The following is a 21,599-nucleotide window of genomic DNA, read 5'->3' as shown; positions in this document are numbered from 1 at the left end:
ACTTGTGGTTGTTTTTTTAGGAAGGGGTGTTTGCCATCACTGTCCCATGTGTAAATTCCATTCTCCACACAGACAATGAGCTGTGGTACCAGGGGCATCACAAGGGTGGGGGGGTGGGGGGTGGGGGGGGGGAGTGGAACTGAGTTACTAGGACCCAAGGTGCTAGTAGTATTTTATACTTTAGCTATTGAAAAATAGCAGATAAACAAGCTCACAGCGTGGCACCGAGTGCTGCGCTGCGAGCTTGTAGATCTGCTATTTTTGAAAAGTCGTAAAAACGTGTGCAAATCTTTGAATATATGTATTTTTTAAGCGAACATTTGTAACTACAATTTTTCTTCTGGGGGGTCTCTGAAACTAAATATTTTGAGATGGGGGCGTCCGTGGCCAAATACATAATTTTGCGGGCCTTCACATGAAAAGGTTTGAGCACCACTGACATAGAAACATAGGTTTTTCAAAAAACCTTAGAAGGATTTGAAATATTCAAAGATTCAAGGTTTTTCAAAAATAGCAGAATTTGGTGCAACACCCCTGTGTGGTACCCTGATTATTGACAGGCCCTGTGCCCCCTTCTCTTCTTATTTCCAGAGATGCAGAATGATCATTCAGGCTGAGAGTGTGAGTAGTGGGTAGTGCACAGAGCTCGCTTCAGGGAGCAAAAACAGCCTAGGGAAGATTAAATTTTGAACTCTGTTGAATGCATTGACTTGAACCACACTGCACAGTGAGACACACTGCAGACAGACAGCACAGGCGCTGGTGAAGATGTGACTGAAAGAAACAGACTGGACAAAGCTGCAACGCTGAGCAATGCTGCTGACAGACCGGCTGTGGGGTCTAAGATCTGAGCTAAACGTGGTTTTAGTTCAACAATCATATCTTAGCACCACAGAATATTCTACTGCATGGTTCCCAAATAGGCGGCCCGCGGGCCATTTGCGGCCTGCGGGGGGCTACTGTCTGGCCCCCACCAACCCCAGTAATAATGGTGGTATAAGAGCAGCAACAACACTAGTATATCGTTGTTGTCGGGTGGAAACCTTGTATTTCCAAATTTGTATGTTCTTTCGCAAAGTAAAGCCCTGCTTCATCATACAAGGCTGTCGCACAAAAGTAGTGAAAACAGCAACGCCTCGCGGTGCGAGGCGTTGTGTGCTTGTAGATCGGCTGTTTTCACTAGTTTAAATCATTTTTAAAATGATAAATGCAAAACAAACGGTTTTGGACATACAAGATTTTCACCTGACAATGACGATATCTGAACTGTCGCTGGAGTAGCGGGAACGCCACTGTCGCCCCCTGCAATGTTGTGGCCCTCGGCTTGGTACCCTAGACATAATTCGGCCCTTGGGGAAAACTAATTGAACCCTGTTCTACTGTAACAGCACTGTGGAGTTTCCATGGCAGTTAGAAGGGCTAATTTATACTGTGAAGGACCATGCCACTCAGCGAAAATAACTTATTTCCAACTGAAAAAAGGTGCTGTGAGGCTTGGCAAGTTTATTTGTGTTGTACAGTTCATTGACGAATGCAATTCATGGTGGTTTACATGATGCATAAAACAACATTTAAAGACAAAGGGCATTTAAACACATAAGAATAGATCAATTATATTTGTCGAGTCACATGGTTTGTTGAAGTATAAATTATCCTTTAAGAATTGCACCATCAGCTGGCTTCTTGGGTCCTGAGCAGACCAGGGTTAAACAATCAGAATGATTCAGTGTAGTGCCCGGCAGGTTGTCTACCGGAGAAAAATAGATTTTCCAGTATTTACTTTCGGCCACTCGTTTTGCTATACTGTGTGGTAAACCTCAATCATCTGCTATGCTAGCCAGGTAACAACAAGTTCTATGGATTGTTTACCCTGGTCTAGTATTTAGACTGACACCCATTTGGAATGAGACTGGTGGGCATCTAGGTATAATTTAATGAATGATGATGTACATGAACAAACATTGTCGATAGTTTATTTTGCTTGTGTGCTTTGTAAGCACTCTCACAGAATTGTGAAACAGGTCTCAAAAATCCCATTTTCAGCTCATAAATGTATGCAAACAAAGCAGATTCTGCTTATATATGGTGTGTTACACCAACATGAGAGCTTCCGCCAAGGATAATATAACATGAATACAACCATTTAACTTTACCCCAAATAAGTAGGACTTGTTTTAACCATGTATTGGCAGAAACTACTTTGTATGCATTTGTTTAAGTGCTAGAATTTCAGACTTGTTTTGCCAGTAACAATGTATGGAATCGCTAGTTGCAAACTTCGATCACAGAGCACAGAAGCAATAGATAAAGATGATTGACACTCTTTGGACATATAGAATGCACAGGTAGCTACTGTACGTGATAACGGTGTCCGTAGGAGATCTGTGGTTTGCCGCGGCTTGTGATCCCTACCAGAGGTAGGGAGTGCTCTGCTGTGTTCACTTGGACCGCACGGAGGTTCCCCCTGGTTTACAACTTCTAACGGCGCAGAGTCGGCTCATGCGACCTTCACAACGCTCAACGCGGTGACTTGCATCGCTACCGCTCGCTAGGCGGTGTCTCACGTGGCTCAAGGTCGCCTGAGACGCCATGCCTCTGTCGAAAACAAGCGCTCTTTTCCCTTGCATCTCCTACGGATACAATAATAGCCTACTGTAGAGTATATACAACACAAGTTTCTTCCAAAGTTAAACATCACTTTTAAGCACTCAAGGCTCCTAGGCTGTGATGTCATGGAAACTCAACAGCTGAGTCTCGGGTTAACCCTCAACTCTCCAATGTGGTAATGATGGCAAGCATTGACAGCATGTCACTATGCTGCCGTAGCCAACATAAATCATGCTTGACGGTGGCTGGAGAGCTATTGGTGTAGGGATTTACTACAACCCATCACTGTTACACTTGATTCAGCATATTCAATTGTGCATTGTTTAGAGCTGGTGTGTTAGACCTTGAGTTGACATGGTCATTCACCAACAGTTCTCCAGAATCATTGAAGTCATCAATTAAGCCCTTGTCAAGGGATTTTTTACCTCAGGCCTTAGTGCAGACATGAGCTAGGACGGGTACATGACTGGCTTGAATCGTAGCTTCTTCAATTGTTCATTCAATTGGCACGCTCAGGCTGCTACAGTAGGTCAATAGGCTAGCCAGCTTGATCAATAGGATCGCTATTGATCAGGCTGATGAGTCCCTGTGGAGGGAAAGAGCAACACTACTGAGGTATAACACCTGAGGTGGACTGAGGTGTACCACTGTGTTCTCTTCAGAAGTCACATTTTATCAGAGGTGCTTTGCCTGTGTACTTTACCATCCTTAAGAAAAGTGGAAGAAAGGTAAAACAATAACCATGTAAATCCCATACAGCATTTAACCCTTGCTGCCTATTTTGTCAAATGCTTTGCTCCAAAACATATTTTGTTTTGTCTTCAGGGAGTGGGAGCACTCAAAAAATAAGAAATTGTCTATCGATCGATTCCTTACCCCAATTGATGACCGACAGCAGTTGCCTATGGAGACACAAAAGAGACTGTTTGTGTCTCCATTGGAAACTGCTGTTGGTCATCAAATGATTAGCTTGGAAATGCGACAAGAACAAAACATTCATAATAATCCATGAATTCAAGTCTCATGGGATTAGTAATCAATAGAAAATCTGTTATTAAGTGATATATTGTGTTCAGCCAGAATGCTCTCCTTGGAGGAGAGAATTGTTACACCTCCTGTGTTTATAGAAGTGATGAGTAAATCATCAAGGTAAAGTCTGCAAGGCTAGAAGATAGAAATAAGATGCATGAGTGACAAAGTACAATTAGTGTTAGTGTGTTGTGCAGAGCAGACCTTATAAATCTCCGGAATCCCTGGATTTACCTGGCGATAGTCAGCTTGGTGGTTTAATCTCATGTGTGGAGAGAGCAATTTGTGCCCTCGCCTCTTATGTCAACAGGGATTAAATAAGCAAAGATAACAGAGAATTATTTGTAATTCACTATCTACTGTATGTCAGGTTGATTAAAGTCTTATGGGAGTAGAGCATAGAGTATATATAAAATAGAGAGCGGACGAGCCCCGCCCCCACTATCATTCCAATGCAAGTGCTCAGTGGCGTTTTGAAGCAACGGCTACGTGCTAGCATGTAGCTAATCCAGGTGCATTCTGGGGGATGGCCCCACTACATAGTGGGGCCAAAATGACGTCACGCTGCTCTCCGCTCAGTCAGAGGAAGGATTGTCTGGAGTGGAGGGGGCGGGGCCAAAATGCGCGTTTAGGCTGCAGTTCCAACTTTGGCCACCATCGGGGTTGCTTCAAATCTAGCCCTGGGTTCTGGGGGCTTGGAGTAGAGTGAGGGATCAACAACAATGCGCAGAATGTTCCAGTAATATGATCGTTATGTTGTTGCTTGTTCATTCCAATAGATAAATACTCTCATTTTGACCTTCTCCGCAGTGGTCTGTCCACTTAACTAGAGAAATGCTGCTTGTCCAAGCTTCACAGCTATCCTCAAAGTAATTGAGTGGACTCAGCTGCAGATCCTGTTACAACATAGGTCTTTCTTATGGTGGAGGAGTCAGTCTTTCCATTACCTCTGCTCCAATTTTTCTTGGTGACAAAAAAAATGTATTTCTTTCTTTACTACATCATATAGGGCTCCAAGGCCTTCTGGTCTCATTTATTAGATGGCCAAGAACATAAAGTAGTACAAACTTTCTACAAATTATGTATTTTTCAGAGAATCTACCGGTAGACGTTGTAAGAGGAGTGGGAAAATTAGAGGGAGCAAAGAGCCAAAGAGACTTGTTGACTTATTTATCTCACATGTTTGGCTTGCTTGATAACAGGTGTACTATCCTTCCTGCTTGCATGTTTATTGACAAGGATGTTCTATTTAGCATGCAACGGTGCATTTTGGGTACCTGGACCTTTGATGAAGACCTTTGCATGAAGATTGAAACTCAGATGTGTTTGTGTATTAAACTGCTGTGTGTGTGTGTGTGTGTGTGTGTGTGTGTGTGTGTGTGTGTGTGTGTGTGTGTGTGTGTGTGTGTGTGTGTGTGTGTGTGTGTGTGTGTGTGTGTGTGTGTGAGAGAGTCTGGATCAGATATGTCCACCTGTCTACCTGTGTCCAGTATACTGTATGTGCTAAGCATACAGTACTAACCCCAGCATTTCATGGAATCAGTGACCCTTCATAGACATCGGTAGGTTCCGTACGGAACCATTGTTTACTTAGATATGGAAGGATGACCTCCCACTTGGGTAATGACGCCCCCTGGCGATAATTCAGAGAAACTACTTCAGCTCCCGTACTAACGTAGGTAGGAAGGGCCTGTCACTCAAACCGGAGTGACCCGCCTCCAGGCTATATAAGCCCCCGGAGGCGGAAGTAACATCCTCTTAATACCACTCTCTGCCACATTCAGTGAAACAGAGGGGCATTACGTGGGAGGTCATCCTTCCATATCTAAGTAAACAATGGTTCCGTACGGAACCTACCGTTTACTGTCAATATTCCAGGATGACCTCCCACTTGGGATTCTTAAACTCCCCTCTAAGCCACAACCTACTCTCATACCCCCACACACCCCTCATACGGGTGAGCACAGCCCAAACGGGCGTGACCCATCACCCAGAAGGTCCCAGGCCCACCGGACCTGGGTGTGAAGGCATGAGAAAATAAGGAGAGACCCTGACAGACCGAAGTCCGCCTCATTCAACTAAATGAAAAGGACAAGTCCGCCTTATAAGTAAGACACACTATATAAGGAAAACACAGGGTCCCCCCCAAAATACCCCAGGTGGCTACATGCCCACCTGTGGGAGGGGAAGATCCGACTCCTCTATGACGTAGAGGAGGCAACTGCACCCAGAACCGAATGCGCTAGCGAAGAGGATTCGATATCCAGGTGATAGTAGGCTGCAACGGTAGAAGGCGAAGACCAATTCGCCGAAACACAAATCTCCTGAACGGAGACTCCCTTTGCCAGTGCCCACGAAGTAGCCACACCTCTAGTGCTATGGGCTTTAAGTGCCGCCGGCACTTCCACACCCGCACTAGAGTAAGCCAGCCTAATAGCATCCACAATCCACCTCGAAAGAGTGGGTCTAGACACCGGCTTTCTGACAAGAACATTGCCCATTTCCACGAAGAGCTGAGAAGAAGCTCTAGAACCAGCAGTCCTGTCACAGTAGGCCTTCAATGCCCTGACAGGACAAAGGCAATTCAGCCGTTCATCCTCCACCGAGACAAACGGAGGAGGATGAAAAGCCAGAAGAACAACAGGCTCCTTAGGAACCACCATGTTCTTAGGAACAAACTTAAGATGAGGCTTGAGCAACACCTTGAGATCATTGTTCATAAACTGCATGCACTCCGCAGACACCGAGAGAGCTTGCAGGTCACCAACTCTTTTAGCCGTGGCCAAAGCCAGCAAAAGAGCCGTCTTGAAACTCAAAAGTTTCAAAGGCATCCCTACAAGCGGCTCAAAGGGAGCCCGACATAGGCCCCCTAGAACCACCTGCAGATCCCAAACTGGGAACAAAGACCTAGTCACCGGCCTCAAACGTTCAACTCCTTGCATGAACTTGATGACCTCCGGGACTTTAGAAGGTGCCTTGCCCGCCACCCCCAGGTGACAGGCATTAATAGCCGCCAAATACCCCCTAAGGGTAGAAAATGCAAGACCACTTCTCAAGCGGTCCTGCATAAATTCCAGAATTTCCTGGGCTGACGCCACATGGGCCACCACCGGTGGAACACGCGACTCACACCAGTCCTCAAAGGCATTCCACCTTCCATCATAAGACGCCCTCGTAGAAGGCGCCTTAGCACTCTGAATGGTAGCAACCACTTCAGAAGAAAAACCAGCCGCCAGCAGGTTTAACCTTTCACGTGCCAAACCCACAGGTCTAGGACCTGCAGGTCTTGGTGGAAGATCTCCCCCCTGGCCTGACTCAACAGCTCCCTGCACTGAGGCAGCTGCCAACCCGGTTCGCAAAGGAGAGGGGCGATCGCCGAACTCCACGAGCCCTTGTAGGGAGCCACCAGGAGCATCTCCAGACCGAACCTCCTGACTCTCTCCAGAGTGGGTCGGATTAAGTCGAAGGGGGGAAACGCGTACAGTAGACCTCTCGGCCACGTGTGCGCTAAGGCGTCCAACCCCAAGGGAGGACTGCCCTTCACCGCGAAGAACAACGGACACTTCGTATTCTCCGCTGACGCAAACAGGTCCGCCACTGGCTGACCGAACTTGCGAAAAATCTGGCTCGCCACCCTGGGGTGGAGAGACCAATCCTCGTAGCGAGAACCTCCCCTGGACAGGAGATCTGCTCCGCTGTTGAGGAGACCTGGGACGTGTAAGGCCCTGATCGACTTGAGGCGCGACAAGCACCAAACCGTCAATTCTCGAGCCAGACGGTCCAGTGGCAACGACGACAGGCCCCCCTGTTTGTTGACATAAAACATGGCCGTCGTATTGTCTGTCCTGACCAGGACGTGACAATGCAAAATCCAAGGCTCGAAATGCTTGAGCGCCAGGAGTATAGCCATCAACTCCAAATAGTTGATGTGACGACCCCTCATCTCCAGAGGCCAAAGCCCCTGCGCTGTGCGCCCCTCGAAAGTGGCTCCCCATCCACTGAGACTGGCGTCTGTCGTGATCGACTTGCGGGAAACCACCACGCCAATCGAGACTCCGCTGGTGAGGAACCCCTCCACCAGCCACGGAGACAGGGCGATCGCGCAGGAAGGGGAAACCGTAACCTTCTTGTACTTCAAGGAGGGCGGGATCCCGAGGGATAACATCCATCTTTGAAAAGGTCTCATATGAAACCTGCCCAAACGCAACAGATGTACTGCGGAAGCCATCATTCCCGTCAGTACCATGCAACTCCTGTAAGTGACCTCCTGGCCCACTTGAAAGGAGTCGAGACATTCCCGAAACCTGTCCACCCTCTCCTCTGAGAGACGGGCCGACATGTCGGATGAGTCCAGAAGGACCCCAATGAATGTAAGACGACTTGCTGGAGTCAGCATGCTCTTGCCGTGGTTGACTATGAAACCTAAGGCCTTCAGGTGAGCCAAAACCACTTGTGTGTGACGCGCCACTTCGTGGGCGGAGCTCGCTGAAATCATCCAATCGTCGATGTACGTCGCCAACCTGACGCCCTGCTGTCTCAGCGGGGCGATGGCTGCTTCGGTCACTTTCACGAAAACCCTCGGGCTCAGTGACAGACCGAAAGGGAGTACTGTATACTCGTACCGGCGACCCTCGAAGGCGAACCGTAGGAATTTCCTGTGTGGGGGATAAATCTGGACGTGCTGATAAGCATCCTTCAGATCCACTGAACAGTGGAAATCCCCTTGCCTGACCGACCGTAACATGGTGGGTACAGTTAGCATCCTGAAAACGTATTTCTTCAGGTACACGTTTAGTGCCTTTAGGTCCAGGATGGGACGTAGCCCCCCCCCCTTTTTGGGCACCAGGAAATGACGGCTCCAAAATCCCATGCGGGATTGGGTCCTGTCCAGCTCCACTATAGCACCCTTGCTTAGCAAGGAGCTGATCTCTTCTCTCAAAAGATTTGCTTTTAAACCACGCGCCCTGGTATGAATAACCCTGCTCGAAAGCGGGGGTATGTCTGCGAACTGTAACCTGTAACCCCTGGTTATCGTTCGAAATACCCAATGGCTCGGGTTGCATAACTTCCACTGGCGCGCGCAGCGTGCTAGCGTGTTTTGAGCGAGAGAAACCCCACCACTGTGCTTCCGTGACGGCGGAGCTTTTTGGCGGCCGGACCGGAAGTGGGGAACCTGCGTATCCGTATCCGGAACACCCGGATGCGGAGCGCAGGGGTTCAATAGGCCGCAAGGCGGGAACACCTTCTGATTGTACCGCTTGACTAGCGGAGCTTTTTTGCGGCCGGACCGGAAGCTGGGAGCTAGCGAATCCGTATCCGGTGAAACCGGAAGCGTTCGGTTTTCGCTCGATAGAGCAACAGGAAGAGCAAAGCGATTCGACTGATAAACAGACTCGCCCACAACTAAAGCATTCTCCCCTGACAGGAGAGGAACTTTTACGTTTAATACCTGCTCTAAGGCCTTTATGCTTGTCCCTTGACCCGGGCTCATAGCAGGCCGACAGAATTTCTGACTCAAGGTTAAATTCATAGCATCGCTCACGCGAGGGAAAATCCACTCGCGCGCATGAGGAACCACATAATTGTTTGACGTTAACATTACTGGTTGCTGATAAAACCTGTGACTGATTAAAGAGTCCTGACGGGACTTCATCATTCTTACAGGAGGCATGCATAAAGGAGTCATATTGTCGACGCGAGGGATATCCCACTCGCGCGCTTGAGGAACCACATAATTGTTTGACAATAACATTACTGGTTGCTGATAAAATCTGTGATTGATTATCGAGTCCTGACAGGACTTCATCATTACTACAGGAGGCATGCACGATGGGGTCGTCTGTGCTAGTGCGAGAGAGTTGGACAGAGACAGACTTTGCTCTTTCAACATATTTATTGCCGACACAGGAGGCATCAAATTCAACATTTTCATTTCCCCGACACGGGGTACAGAAAAACGCCCTCGTTTGGGGGGAGGGGGACCGAGAGACACCTCGGACCCCCGCCCCAGCACAATCCCCCTCTTCCGAGTGTCATTTGCGCTGTCCCCTACCGCGGCCACCGCGGTAGGAAGACTGCTGCCTGCCATCCTTGGACGGGCGGCGCGGCTGAGCGCGCTCGGGAACCACAACCTTGCTGCGGGGCCTGTCAGGCGCCCTGGCTGCAGAGGCTCCCCTGGAGGAAGACGAGTGCTTCTTAAAAGAAGCAGAGCGGCCCCTTTCCTTGACGCGGGAGGAGCGGGACGCCCTCCTAGCTTGCTGCGGTTCTTCCTGTGGCACTGTGGTGGACTCGACAATGTCCTTAGCAGCCTTAAAGAACGTGACTCTGCCCTGCAGCAGCTCCAAACCGCCGCCCATGAGGGTGGTGGGACTGTTCTCCATGTTGATGAGGGATTTATACATCTCCCCGCGAGGACCCAGAGGCTTCTCGCCCACGTCCCTCTTAGGCTCGAGGTCGACATAGTCGAGCCAGCGGGCTCTCTCAGCTTGGAGGTTATAATCCATGGACCTGCCCATCCACTTGACCGCATGCCAATTGACCTTCAGCATGATGTCGAATAGGGTGTTTAGCTCCGCAGTGTGCTCCCCCGTGGGCAGACCTTTGACCAGGTCTTTGGTGGAAGCTAGCAAGAGCTGGATAAGATTAAGGTCCTTAGCAGCCAGAGCAGCGGACCGGTAGGCGTTACGAGCCCTGTCCGACTGCAGCTTGTCCTCCAGGACAGTGAACCCCGGCGGGTTGGTGCCGACGGGGCCGACAAACGGCCCGTTTTTAGCCGTGCCCACATCCTTGTACTGGGGTCTGACGGAACCCAGAAAGGATTGTGCCAACAGGTGGTCCAGGTTAGGGCAGGTGGACATGCCTGCCTCCGCACCGCCAACCAAATCCAACACAGAAAAAGGCAGCTTCCTGGGGTCTTTGTGTGTCTTCCATGAGGAATGGAGGGCCTTGGTGAAACCTTTCACCAGCGGCAGCCTGGAGAGGACATACGGGGCGGGAACCGAAGGCTCCTGCCCGGGCATTTCGTCATCATCCTCGGCCTCTTCAGAGGGGAGAGGAGGTGGCAACTCCTCTCCAACTCTGGCAAGAGCTCTCATGTAGACCGTGAGATGATCCAGCATTTCTGCTGCAGAATCGACGTCCTCTGCTCCCGCTTCACCCGCTTGACTGGCGGGTGGAGGGGCAGTGGTGCCTGAGGAGGACTGGGAGCTCCCTGCGGCGTCCAGTTGACGTGCTGGAGCCGCAGGGGCATTACCTTTCACTGTGACCGTGAGTCGAGAACCATCGTCCTCGACGGAATCCTCCTCCTCCTCGGCCGTGTATCCAGAGTATTCAGAACCAGAACCCTCGCTCTGACAGGAGCTCAGGTCCGACTCTCGCCTGAAAGTCTGGACTGTTTTGGTGATGCTCACGTTGAGGGGAACGTCCCCGACGGTCACATCCGAGCGTTTCTTTTTGGGCACCGCGCCCGAAGGGGAAAAGGCTACCGGAGGGATGTTAGCCTTCTTGGTCGCCTTCTTAGCGGCGACTTCACCAGACCCGCCAGCTCCAGTGACAGTGGAGCTAGCTGCGGTCGGTTGCGCGGCAGGCGGTGTCTCATGTAGCACGGCGCCATCTTGACTTGGAATGGCGCGCTGTTTGCCAAACGGATCTCCGGAAGGCAGCGCCGCACCTTGACCAACGGTGCGGGCCGCCTGGGGAAGGAAAGACTGGGCTGTGGGGTTGAGAGCAGTGGACCCACCTGGTGGAGCGCAGGCCCCGAGGCCTGCTCTGGCTAGGTAGAACCGGTGTACCAGTACATCGTGGTCGTAGGCCACGCAGAAGTCACAGAAGGGTCCTGCTCTCCCCTGAGGACTCAGTGCAGAGAAGGCGTGTGCAACGCCCATGCAGCCGACACAGAGAGGGTGAAGATCCTGTCCGTCGATGAGTCCTGGACAGCCTGGACATTGCCTCGGCAGGAAGGCCAGAGGATCCATGGCGAAGCACTGTAGCTAGAGTTAACAAGAAGCAGACGAGCTAACAAGCTAACGGCTAAAGCTAGGCCACGCTTGATTCGGGCAGGGCCTGAACAAGCGGTAAGCAGTGTAGCTAACGTTAACAAAGAGCAGACGAGCTAACAAGCTAACGGCTAATGCTATGCCACGCTTGCTTCGGCGGAGGCCTGAACAAGCAGTAATAATCCTTTGTTATAGAAGGAAATAACCGTTGTTTTAGGACGGGACAAGAATAAGTATTCTTAAGTACGGGTTAATTCAACACTCGCCGGTGGGCGACTCCAATGCCACCGCTTTAGGCTAATGCGCGAAGAATAATAATACAAAGGCTGAGTTTCAACTTATCTGAATGTGATATCGCAGAGAGTGAAAAGAGGATGTTACTTCCGCCTCCGGGGGCTTATATAGCCTGGAGGCGGGTCACTCCGGTTTGAGTGACAGGCCCTTCCTACCTACGTTAGTACGGGAGCTGAAGTAGTTTCTCTGAATGATCGCCAGGGGGCGTCATTACCCAAGTGGGAGGTCATCCTGGAATATTGACAGTAAACAAATATTCCCACTCAAACACATAGCTGTTACATTGTATTGCAGTCTGCCAACACGGTGCATTTGCCAACTGAATTCATGGAGCATACATGGTTTCTGTGTGACTGCATGTGGTCAGACCGGTTCCATTATGTTTTCCTGGAGCATACTCAACATTCTAAACCAGTGGTTCTCAACCAGTGGTCTGGGGACTACCAGTGGTCCTTGAGGGGGTCCCAGGTGGTCCCCAGCAAAATGATGGAGAGTTGGTAACCAAATGGACCCATGATAAATATCTTGAGAGCATAAAAATGTACCCGGGTCCATTTGGTTTCATTTTACACTCTCTAGAGTTAAATTATTGTTAAACGTCTGCTTTACTTAAGAAGTCTACACAGAATGCAGAAGAATTGTTATTTTGATCAACGTTTGCCTGTTATCTCTCCTATTGGTACCACATACTTACAGTATGGAATTGTGGGAAAAATACAATGATAACAAAATATTCTCTGTAGCCTATCCCGAAGATCTTCGGGATTAATAAAGTCATTAAGCCTTTCCTATCCCGAAGATCACCGGGTTATACACTGTATACAGAAAAGCTGGCACTCTACCGTTGTGGTCCTGGCTAAACGCTGGCACTGGCAGAAGTCTGTGATTTCTTTCCATCGCACGTCCACGTGCACGCAAAGTGCTCCCGTGCCATTGAAAACAATTCCTCTTCTGATCTTTAGAGTCCATTTACTTGAGAAAATACTTTTTATGCCAATGCTGGCATGTTTACTTGATAAAATAGCACTCAGATGACAACAACAATCCTCCATCTTTGATCACCCCCTGAACGGGGACTAGTTTGGGTGAAAAGAATATCGTCAAGTTGGGATCGGTGAGCTCGATCACTTCCGGTCCTTCAAAATAAGAGAGTGGCCGCCTATGGAAGAAAATCACGGCACCAGCGTCCCCTTCTGCCAAAAAAAAATGATGGCTCAAAATGGGTTAAGTCTTGGGTCTGAGAGGCTAAATCTCATCAAATGGTGGTCCATGGCTCAAATGCCGAATAAATAACGGCCCTTGATATGAAAAGGGTTGAAAACCACTACTCTGTGGCCACACGCAACATGTGACCTCTGGCTCCTGTAGTAATAGCTAGCTCATCTCTATTCATCCTCAGGCCCCAGAGAGCCTTCTGGAGTCCCTGGAAACTCACCTCAACACCCTGGAGGGGAAGAAGCCGTAAGTAGTCAGCCGTCTGTTTTGTAACGTGTACTATTGTTGAATGGTTTGCTACCATACTGTAGTTCAAACATCTGTGATGCATTGCTTTAACAACCATGACGCAGCCAACGCTGTTGCATTGGGGCCGCTGTGACATTTAGGGCCCACCCGTGCCGTCTGGAAAATGAAATAATAAATATACAGTATAGGCCTACTGAATACAGAGATGTGAGGTGAAATCTCGCTACTACTACGTGTCATCATTTCGACTAAGGAGCGTTGGGAGGGTTAGCGATTGCAGTTGATAGAATTGTGGATAGCATGGCGCTAGTAGTTAATTATTAATTAATACTTTTTTTGTATACGTATGTACAGTTTTCTGAATTTTTCTTTTTATAATTTTTTATTATATTTTGGTTTAGAATGCCAGGTCAAACATGCCTCAGAATCGACCACTGATTTTTACTATATAAAAGTATTATGAGTTCACTTTTCATGAGTGAGCATTATTTCCCTATTACTAGATTCATATACTACTGTATGTGCTCTTCTCTATTTTCTTTGAACTCAGAGAGGACAAGTAAGTATGCTATTCTGTCAATGGTAAAGGGAATGATTTTGTTTTGTGTATAATAATACATTTTGTTTTTGCCCGTTTATATTGTAGTTGTTATATTGCAATTCAATAGAACTAATGAGCAATCTTAAGTTTTGTACGTACACATATATTTTCAGTAATCTGCCACATACATCTTTATGTTTTCTTGTACTGTTGCTCAAGATGGAGTTCTATTGAAACATTCATTTTGTGGCCCTGCTTGTTGTGTATCTTTAACCCGTTAAAACCAGAAAGCATCTGTGTCATTTTAGATTTTGGTGTTGGCTATTCAAAAATAGCAGATGTACAAGCTCACAGCGCGTCACCATTTTTGAAGACTGAGAACTACTAATTTAGAATGCATCTTTACTGTAGAATCGGCCTCAGGTCTTAATGGGTTAAAGTGTCACCTTATTATAACAAAATGAGGATCATTTTTGTCATGGGAGTACAATAACATGGATTGTCTCTCAGCTGATCCCATAACTAACACCCTTTACCTTGTTTGTTATACTTTGTAATGACCCTAAGCTTTCACAAGGCCAGAGAAGCAAATCATTTCAACTCACAGCTCCTTGACTGTACTGTACTGTATGTGCAGCTCTGAAAAGAAATGTCTTGTTGAAAGAGAGATGGGCCACTCTTGTTTTATTCAGTGGAGTGGTGTGAAACCATTAAGTGTGGGTGTTTCCTAAATGGAATCTAAATGCTGCCTGCCTGCAATAACAAACTGATATTTAAACAGTCACTTTGCCTCCTGTCTCAGTAACAGTCATTATGCCTCATCGTGCACTTAACTAAAAACCCTTTAACCTGTGTGTTGTCCTTGTTTTTGCAGGTCGCCCACCAAGGTAAGCACTGTTTAACGTTTCACACATTGTAGTGGCGGCTTGTAGTGATTCGTTGTGAACTCGCGCATAACATTGCAGCTGAATCACAGCAGTGTATGTAAATGGTTTGGTCACCATAGTAACGGGAGAGAGGGGGGGCGTGTACATTCTTCTCCTCAGCAGGACTCCACGGCCACCAACGGCTCGCCGGCTGCCGCTGCCCCGGCTAACGCTACCCCGGCTAACGCCGCTGCACCCGCCAAGCCTGCGCCTCATGGCGCCGCACCCGCCAAGCCCGCTCCTCCTGCCGCTGCAGGCGGTCCCCCGGCACGCCCCCCTGCACGCCCTGGCCCACCCGCCAGGCCCCCGGTGACCCCCACCGCCAACACTGTTACCACCATCAACAAGTGAGGATGCACTCAGCGTTATGACAAAGGGGTCTTGACGTACCCATTGATATTACATTACAAATCACTTTGCATGTACGTAACACGCTGTGTATAACACTGTGTTCAACACACTGCATACAGCACTACATAATTATAACACACTGCATACAACACTACATATGAAACTTAATCCTGTTTCCTGATGTGTCTCTCTGTTGTATGTGGTATGTATGTCTCGGCCGGCCATAGCTGAATAGTTACTGAGTCTGCCTGGGGAACCATAGCCCCTGGTTGTCCCAGGTTCCATTCCAGGCCAGGCCAGGCCAGCAATGTCGATGTGTGTCCCTGAGCAAGACTCTTAACCCCTAATTGCTCACACGCTCCTTGTGGGCAGCGAAAATACTGAATTTCCCTTGCGAGAGGTGTAGGTAACTATTATTATTATCTATCTTTCTCTCAGCAGTGCTCTTGATGATGGCTTCCTGTTGGATCTGGACCCCATGTCCTCCTCGGCAGGAGGTTCTGCGGCCGCTTCATCCACCAGCGCATGGGGAGGTGAGACAGGGACATGAAATGAAACATAACATCTCACACAACTTTCAATGAGCAGTTAGCGGTTGTGAAGTATTCTTAGCTGAACGACTTGAATGACTATGGGCCACATGGCTCGGACACCCAAAGGTTACTTACTTACTTAAACGACTAGAAGCTACAGTACATTGCACAAAATGTGTTCAAAATTGCACTGCTAGTGAAGGATAAAGCTATATGACAGAACTAACTGAATTCTATGTTTCTGTAATGGAATGCAGGAGTGTTTGTCTAAGTAAAGTACTGTAACTTAATTATAACGTTTTTTTGCACTTTGTTTTCTCTCTCTAAAAACAATTCTCTCTCTCTTGCACAGATCTTCTGGCTGAGGGTGAGTAGTCTATTACAGCTCATGCTATTGTGTGGACAGCACAGCTGCGTTCCACAGGGAAAATATGACAAATGCTTTTTAGCGTGAACAAGTGGCAATGTACCTGGAAAATGCCTGAAGCTCTTATATGGTCTTTGTGACGAGATCCTGGCCATGTTTATGTAGGGAACAAACGCATTTTATACCCCCTTTTTTTTTTACAATACAAGCTTTTGTTTCTTTTTCATCTTCCTCCCACTTCTGCCTCTATCTTTCTCCCTCTCCCCTCTTCTATGTCTGTCTATCTCTCTCCCTCTCTCTGTCTCTGTCCCTCTCTCTCTTTGTGGTTGTTGTAACTGGGGGATTTATGGGGGTTTGGGCACGTTGCGTCTGCATCTGCAGCGCCCCCAGCCGCCACTGACAATGGCACTGAAGCTCTCCCGGCGGAGGGCGACTCCGCTGCCAATGCTGACGATGCTGCCCCCGCAGCAGCCACGGCCACGGCTGCAGCCATCGCGGCCGCGCCTGCGCCAGCTTCGCTGCCCGCGCCCTCCACCACCTCCGCCACAGACATGGACCTGTTCGGAGGTCAGTGGAGACGGTCAGAGGAGGGGAGGGTGGACGGGACCCCCACTGCACTCAGTGGTCTGTCTTGTCTGTCTGTCTGCAAGGAGCCTGCTCCTTCTCTTAGCAAGCTCTTGTTAGACTTCCGGCCTGGTGCGCTGGATGTTAAAGTAAAGCGGAAAGTATAGTGGGTTCAAACGCTGTATTGGGCTGTCAACGCATCAAAGTCTTAGCTAGATGAAGTAAATGCTAAATGGCTGTCAAAGAGAGACCTTGCTTTGCCCATTGCTGAGCTTGACATTCCCTTCCTTGTCACAGAGTACAAGCTTGTGACAACGTCCATGGTAACCCCTCATTAACCAAGCCTGCACAAGCAGTGTGCTCACTGAATGCAGCATTATGCAGCCTTCAAAACCTACCATTTCAGCAATGGTACAGTCAGACAAAAACTTTTTTTTTGGGCTGCATATTTCTTGTATTCTCTGACCTTTTTGTCCTCCCCTAATGCTGATCTTTAATTCTTGTTTCATCCCCATGCCCTGTGTTTGTTTACTCACCCCTCCTTTTTGTTTGGTTTGGTCCATTCCTCCATCCGTTCGTCTATCTGCCCGTTATGTTTTGCGTTCCTTGTGGTCCGTCTGCGTTGCCGTAGATGCGTTTGCGCCCTCCCCTGGAGACGGTCCTGTTGCTGTGGCTGCGGGCCCTGCCACTGATGCATTTGGTGGATCTGGTGGGTGATAAAACAGCTTTGTATGCATGTGCAAATACATGCTTGTGTGCGTATGTGTGCGTGTGTGTGTGTGTGTGTGTGTGTGTGTGTGTGTGTGTGTGTGTGTGTGTGTGTGTGTGTGTGTGTGTGTGCGCGTGTGCGTGTGCGTGTGTGTGCGTGTGTGTGTGTGTGTGTGCGCGTGTGCACGTGCACGTGCACGTGTGTGTGCATGCGGGTATGCGTGCGTGCGAGTGTGTGGTTGTGTGTGTTCGACAAGATGATAGTATAGCCATTGGCCATGTGGTGGAATTTGAGGCCTGCTGTCTCGTCACAAACCCTGTTTACAAGGAGCCCCAGTCATGGACCCTCTCCACCTCCTCTCTACTAAAACCTTTCCTCGCAATATTCACCTGGTGAATACTCAAGGAAAAAGCACAGCACAGCTTTTAACTCCGTTTTCTCCCAATTTAATATTTTAATACCACTGACCTATCTACCCCTAATCCTACTAGACGATAATGCTGGTCATCGTCGAGACCTTGGTTTATTTATCCAATAACTAACTACGTTAATTCTCTCTTTGGCTTCATTGTTTAAGTATAGACAGAGTGAGGAAAGGACGAAGAAGGCAGAGTAAGTAAGAAGCCAGAGGACAAGTGCAGTACAAGAGCAGTCAGTACGATATAGTAGTATATACAGTATATGTATATATATATATATATATGTTCCTTTACTTTATTGAACCTCTGGTGTGTTTATAGCATACGGTAGAAGTCACAACATTAATGAAATGACCATTTACTGTTTACTTTCTGACATGCTTCTTCATTAACTTTCTACTGCATCCTCACAAAGCCTGCCGTTGTCTATACATTCATGAGCCATTTACATGAATTGAGTCTATACTTCACTGTAGTGTAGACTCAATTAAACACAGTTTATTGTTCACTGTGGTCTGTCTATGTAAGCACCTTTACTATAGACAGTATATATATATATATATATATATATATATATAATATTATTATATATATTATTATTATATTATAGACAGTGCCTATTGTACACTGAGCTGATTCTTAATAAAAGGACTGTACGATTGAGCCTGTGGATGCAGTACGAAGGTTAATGGGTAACATTTGCATTTGTATTGATTTAATTACATTCCTTTGACCTAACCCCCATGTGAAAGCTCTTAGGCTTTTTTTACAGTGTTTGTTATTTAACAACCCCCCCCCCCCCCCCCCACCCCCACCTCTACCCCTTCCTTCCCTCCTCCCTTCTCTGATCATAACCTGCCCTCCCCAAACCCCTGACCCACCCCACCCCGACCCACCCTTTCCGGCTGCTTACTGAAGACCCCTTCGCTACGACAGAAGGGAGTGCAGACATTGCCTCAGGGCTGGACCTGTTCGCTATGATGCCCACAGATGCGGGGGCCTCCGCCCCCACCCTCACCTTCACCTCTAGTGAGGCGGGGGCCATCGCTGCCCCCATCGCTGCCCCTGCCGCCCCCACCCCTTCCTCCTCCACCACCACCACCACCGCTACTACTACTACTACTACTGCCACCACAGACAACACCACCACAGACTCTGCAGCTGCCCCGGCTCTAGATCTCTTTGGTGGTAAAGTCCTCTCACTCTCATTCTGCCTCTCACTGCATTTCCCTGCATTGTGCATTATGATGATGACAATGATGATGGTGATGGTTATGATTCATGTGTTTGCTCTTGTCAAGGATGATACTGAAGATGACAATAACTTGGCCACTCCCTACATCCCCCCCCCCCCCCCCCCCCCCCCCCGTTATGGTTTATTTAATTTGATACAAAAGCCAGTGGGTCAATCAGGCATTTTGACCACCTCTGCCAAAATTGAAATGATTGGACCATCAAAAGTGAAATCTTGTTAAATAGTTTCAATAGTTCTACTTACTATGTAATAGATTAGTTGATAATCCAATCTGAGGTGATATTGAAACAAATTCATATACTTTATTAATCTGTCCATGCATACTTAGCTAGATGTTATATATACATATGTCTTATATATACATATTTCTTTCTTTTAACATTGCTTTCATTGACAGATGTGGCTCAACTTGTCTTGACTGCTAACCTGCTAATAGCACTAACAAACAGCCTATAAGAAGGAAGAAAGCAACAACAGTTGTGTCTGTCTAATTTGGCTTTCTTCTCTTCCTGCTTCACACCTAGGTTGTAGACACTGGCACAACACAAAAGCACATTGTTTTAATGACAGTGGAACACCACTCAAATTGACCACATGAACCCCAGCGTTCCTATTCTGGGCATGTAGGTGAACATGCAGCTAACCTTCTGCAAAAATAGCATGTCTATAAGCTCATGACACGTCGCAAAACAATGCATTGTGAGCTTGTAAATCGCCTATTTTTGGCGAAGAGATTTGGTGTAAAGTGAAAAAAGGAAGGAGCCTAGTATACAGACCCATGGGGGACACCAGTAAACAATTTATAAATGTATAAAGTATTTACAATACATAATGCTGCTCCTTTGGCCTATAGTAGTACAATTCTTTATTTACAATACATATTACTCTCTTGCTTGTGTTGCCGGTAGTGAATGTTTGTTAGTGCAAAGTCAACTGTCTTGGGGTCTTTGGAGAATCATATTTAAATGCTAAAATTGTCTGGAATTCCACTATCTTTCTTTTTTTCCTCCATTTTTGTAACAAAAGTGGAAAAAATAAAACCCAATGTATCGTTTTGTAACGCAACACAAGTTGTTGCATTACCAAACCATGCATCTGTAGATTATCTTCCTTTTTTCTAATTATCTTTCTTCATCATTCTGTTTGCACTGCACTTGAAAGCTGGAATGTCCATTATAACTGTGTGTCCTGTGTTTGTAGATATGTTTGAGTCTATGCCTGAGCAAAGCCCTACCACAGAAACCAAAGCCGCTACCACTCCTAGCGTAGACCTTTTCGGTTCAGGTACAGGAGGTTGATCTCCATTTTCTCTCTGTGTGGAACCTCTTCTTCATCTTCCTCTGGTGTCCATGCGTCTGCTCCTCTTGTCATGTGATTTTTTAGCACACACGTCTTGGTTTGTCCCCATAGTGGTATGAGAAAATGTGCATGCTAAACCACTCGTCGAATAGGACGATTTGTTTCCTTTCGGCTGCTTTTATGTCTATGCTACACTGTAAAATCCTCAGTGTTCCTTTAACTCAAAAAGTGTGCAAATGTGACCAAATGGGCCTATAAGGATCAAACGGTTACATTTGCACACTTTCTGAGGTACAAATGTAGAAGGGAGCACTGGGGATTTTACTGTGTGCGGTATGTCAGCTATACGCTAATGCTTTTCTGTGCTCCCCTGCCCCGACCTCTCTCCCTCTTTATCCTGCTCTTTTTGCTGCTGCTGCTCTGCGTGTCTGCCTTGCGCTGGCGCTGTAGACCTCCCCACCGTGTCTCGCGGGCCCTCCCCTTTGCCCGAGCCCGCCCCGGCTGGAGACATTGTGACCGGTGAGTTTAGCCGACAGCTCAGCTTGTCATCTCATCTCATTCATGAAGTAGGGACTTCGACTTGGTTAGTGCATGTCCACAAAGTGGAGCTGTTTATCACACCTCACGAAAACATGGACACCAAATTGAGATGACGGAACCCTCACACATGGTCTGTTCCGCTACGATCCTGGCCCTCTCACTGTAACAGAGCATGTCATGGTGATGGGCTCACATTCTAAAAGCAGTCATATTGAGGTTAATTCTTTCTTTCTTCTATTTATGTCTCTCTCTCTCTCCGTGTAGAGACTTTCTCCTCCCCGGTAGAGAGCCCAGCTCCTGCTGTGGCCCCTGCTTCAGCTCCTGCCCCGGAGGCGTCCTCTCCACCCAAACCAGAGCCTGCACCTGTTATGGATCTGCTGGGTACTGGACCTCAACTACACATACTAAATAACTTGCGTACACGTTTTGCCTGGTCCTGTAGTGGTATGAGAAAATATGCATGCTAAACCAGTACATACCAATACATTTGTGCTACACAGTACAAATCCAGAGTGTTGCTTTAACTTTGAGAGTGTACAAATGGAACCAAATGGACCCATAACACAGAAGATGTGACTGTGTGGTGAGTTGTGTCTCTCAGCGTACACGTCTGCGTGAAGTCATGGCCTCACGCGCCCTGTGCGACTCCTCTGCCCCTGTCGTGTCTCAGTGAGCGGCCCATGGCTGACCTTTAACCCCTTTCTACC

General features: G+C 47.8%; 2 protein-coding genes across 2 annotated transcripts in view; both read left to right on the top strand.

The window, feature by feature from the left end:
* LOC308309132 (clathrin coat assembly protein AP180-like) overlaps positions 1–13,389 on the top strand; it is a gene marked incomplete at both ends in the record, with an annotated part of 50,305 nt that extends 36,916 nt beyond the window's left edge. Inside the window, one exon of the mRNA XM_080754608.1 lies at positions 13,324–13,389. Within this exon, the coding sequence (XP_080610734.1) occupies positions 13,324–13,389 (66 nt within the window). The remainder of the gene's footprint in view (positions 1–13,323) is intronic.
* A 564-nt stretch (positions 13,390–13,953) lies between these two features.
* LOC308308196 (uncharacterized protein) lies at positions 13,954–21,565 on the top strand (the record flags this gene model as incomplete). Its single annotated transcript, XM_080753560.1, has 11 exons — positions 13,954–13,970; positions 14,804–14,816; positions 14,976–15,202; positions 15,645–15,739; positions 16,488–16,673; positions 17,302–17,379; positions 18,717–18,986; positions 20,254–20,337; positions 20,803–20,871; positions 21,157–21,273; positions 21,513–21,565. 11 exons carry the CDS (start codon positions 13,954–13,956, stop codon positions 21,563–21,565), a joined length of 1,209 nt encoding a protein of 402 aa, XP_080609686.1.
* Positions 21,566–21,599: the final 34 nt, after the last annotated feature.

Source organism: Nannobrachium achirus, assembly GCF_963921795.1.
Source record: "Nannobrachium achirus genome assembly, chromosome: 2".
NCBI lineage: Eukaryota > Metazoa > Chordata > Actinopteri > Myctophiformes > Myctophidae > Nannobrachium > Nannobrachium achirus.
This window is presented reverse-complemented; position numbering and strand designations above follow the sequence as displayed.